Source organism: Gregarina niphandrodes, assembly GCF_000223845.1.
Source record: "Gregarina niphandrodes unplaced genomic scaffold scaffold00002, whole genome shotgun sequence".
Lineage (NCBI taxonomy): Eukaryota > Apicomplexa > Conoidasida > Eugregarinorida > Gregarinidae > Gregarina > Gregarina niphandrodes.
Genome location: NW_011645774.1, coordinates 538,336 through 540,350, shown reverse-complemented (window position 1 = coordinate 540,350; position 2,015 = coordinate 538,336). Strand labels below are relative to the sequence as shown.

General features: G+C 64.9%; 1 protein-coding gene across 1 annotated transcript; it reads right to left on the bottom strand.

Moving 5' to 3' along the window:
* Window positions 1-241: 241 nt before the first annotated feature.
* Window positions 242-474, bottom strand: GNI_015630 (hypothetical protein; the record flags this gene model as incomplete). Its single annotated transcript, XM_011130669.1, has 1 exon — window positions 242-474. A coding segment is annotated over one exon (233 nt), but the record flags the coding sequence as incomplete, so codon positions are not given.
* Window positions 475-2,015: the final 1,541 nt, after the last annotated feature.

The following is a 2,015-nucleotide window of genomic DNA, read 5'->3' as shown; positions in this document are numbered from 1 at the left end:
GGGACGCCGATGTTTCTGTGTCTGCGGTTGTTGTGGCTGGCGCTCCAGGTGACGCAGCAGCGCGCGATATACGGGCAGTTGCCGCTGCGCGAGGTGCAGGTGTTGCCTTGGACGGTGGCTGCGGCTTTCGTACGCAACGCAGTGCAGTTCGTGGTGCTTGAGGGTCCCACGTGGACGAGCAGCGTGAGTTACTCGCCGCGTGCGGCGCTCATGCTCAACACGCTCTGGTTCTGCGCCCAGCTACAGGCGCTCTGTCGTGACCAGGCGGCGGAGGCGGTGGAGGCGCTGTCGCTGTGGGAGACGCTGGAGACGCTTTGCGGGTTGCTTAGCAACGCACCCTGGGCGTCGGCGGCGGGTGCGTCAGTGATGGACGGCGAGCGGCAGGTGCGTCTGCCGTGTCCGCCGGACGTGACTGCACAGGCCTTCAGAGAGAAGTACCGTTGCGTGTCGCTGGCGCACCTGGTGCTGCTGACGCTAATGGCCACGCGTGCTGTGCGACGAGGCGGCGTTGCCTTGGAACCGAGCGCACGCGGCGAGGCGGCGGCTGCGGGACGGATGGCCGCGCCGTTTCTGCGCCCGCTCGCGCACCAGGCTGCGGTCCCGGCCGTACAGACAGCGGCCCCCGTGCGGCTGCAGCGGCGGACCTGGGCGCCGGCTGAGGCGGCGCCGGAGTTGTTTGGATTGGAATGGAGCGCGTGTGTGCTTCCGCCGGTGGCGGTCACGTTGGACTTGGGGAAGCTGCCGTTGGGTGTAGACTCGATGGTGGTTGCGCGGTCGGAGGATGCGGCGGAGACGGTGTGTCACGGGGCGGATCGTTTCCTGGAGGGTTATACGGAATGCGCGGAGCAGGGTCTGACGATCCCGCTACTGATTACGCCGTTGGTGGACCGCCCGCAGGCGCACGTGTCGTTGGTCGCACAGATCGTGGACCCGGCGGGACTGCGTCCCGCGGAGTTGACAGTCGGCTTCAAGTTGGAGCCGTTGCTTTCCGGACGTATCGCGACGAGTGCTTGGGCGGCGGCGGAGCGGCTGGAGGAGAGAGTGGGAGGCGCGGAGGCGTACTTCGCGGTGACGTTCAACTTGAATCGGTTGGGGCAGGTGATTGATGCGCGTATTGACCAGGCGAGGTCTCTGCGTTGTCCGTCAGAGGTGCAGCAGCCGATGCTGCCGAAGGAGCTGTTGCCGCAGTCGGCGTTTACGCATGCGGGCGCGAAGTACCCGAGCATCCTGACGATGGCGGGTGCGGCCTTTGAGCCATGTCTGGAGACCGCTCTCGGCCGCTATGGGATTCCGGACGGCGTGTTGCCTGGTGACCCGCGGCGACAGGCGACGATGTTAGAGACGTTTGTGTGTGCTGGTGAGCCGAGCACGCACGAGCTGAACATGTTTCGTTGTCTGACGCCGCAGACCACGGCGGTGGTTAAGATTGACATTTATCCGTGCGATAACCGGTTGGTGTTTTACTTGCGCCGTTACCAGGCGGAAGAGGGCACGCTGTATTGGCACATGCTCGGCGTGTTCCCGCTCTGTGCGGTTTGTGACATTGCCGGCGACGTGATGACACCGTTGCTCGGCTTTGACGCGACGCTGACATGTGAACGCTACATTCCGGAGGACCTGCGCGACAAGGTTAAGATCCCGAACCTGCACCTCTCGGTTGTGGAGGGCTTCGAAAAGCGCGTGCAGCCCGCGGTTTTCATTGGCGCGGGCAACATCGTGCGCCTTGAGGCCACGCTCCGCGACAAGGAAACGCTCACGCGGCGGAACTATCTGAAAATCGCCAACGACGCACTCGTCATCCACGAAGCCGTTCCGCCGGAACCGCAGGAGCCGTGCAACCCGAAGCCTGTGCTCGACGCGCTGCAGATCCTCGAAGACTATCTGGAACACGGCGAGCGAGAACCGGCCTGGGCGAGTGTCTTTCCGCCCACGGAGGAGAACGCTGTGACACTGAGCTATGCCCAGTTCGGCACTTTGCCCAGCCTGCTCCGTCGCGGCGGTCCCGGCGCCGTCGG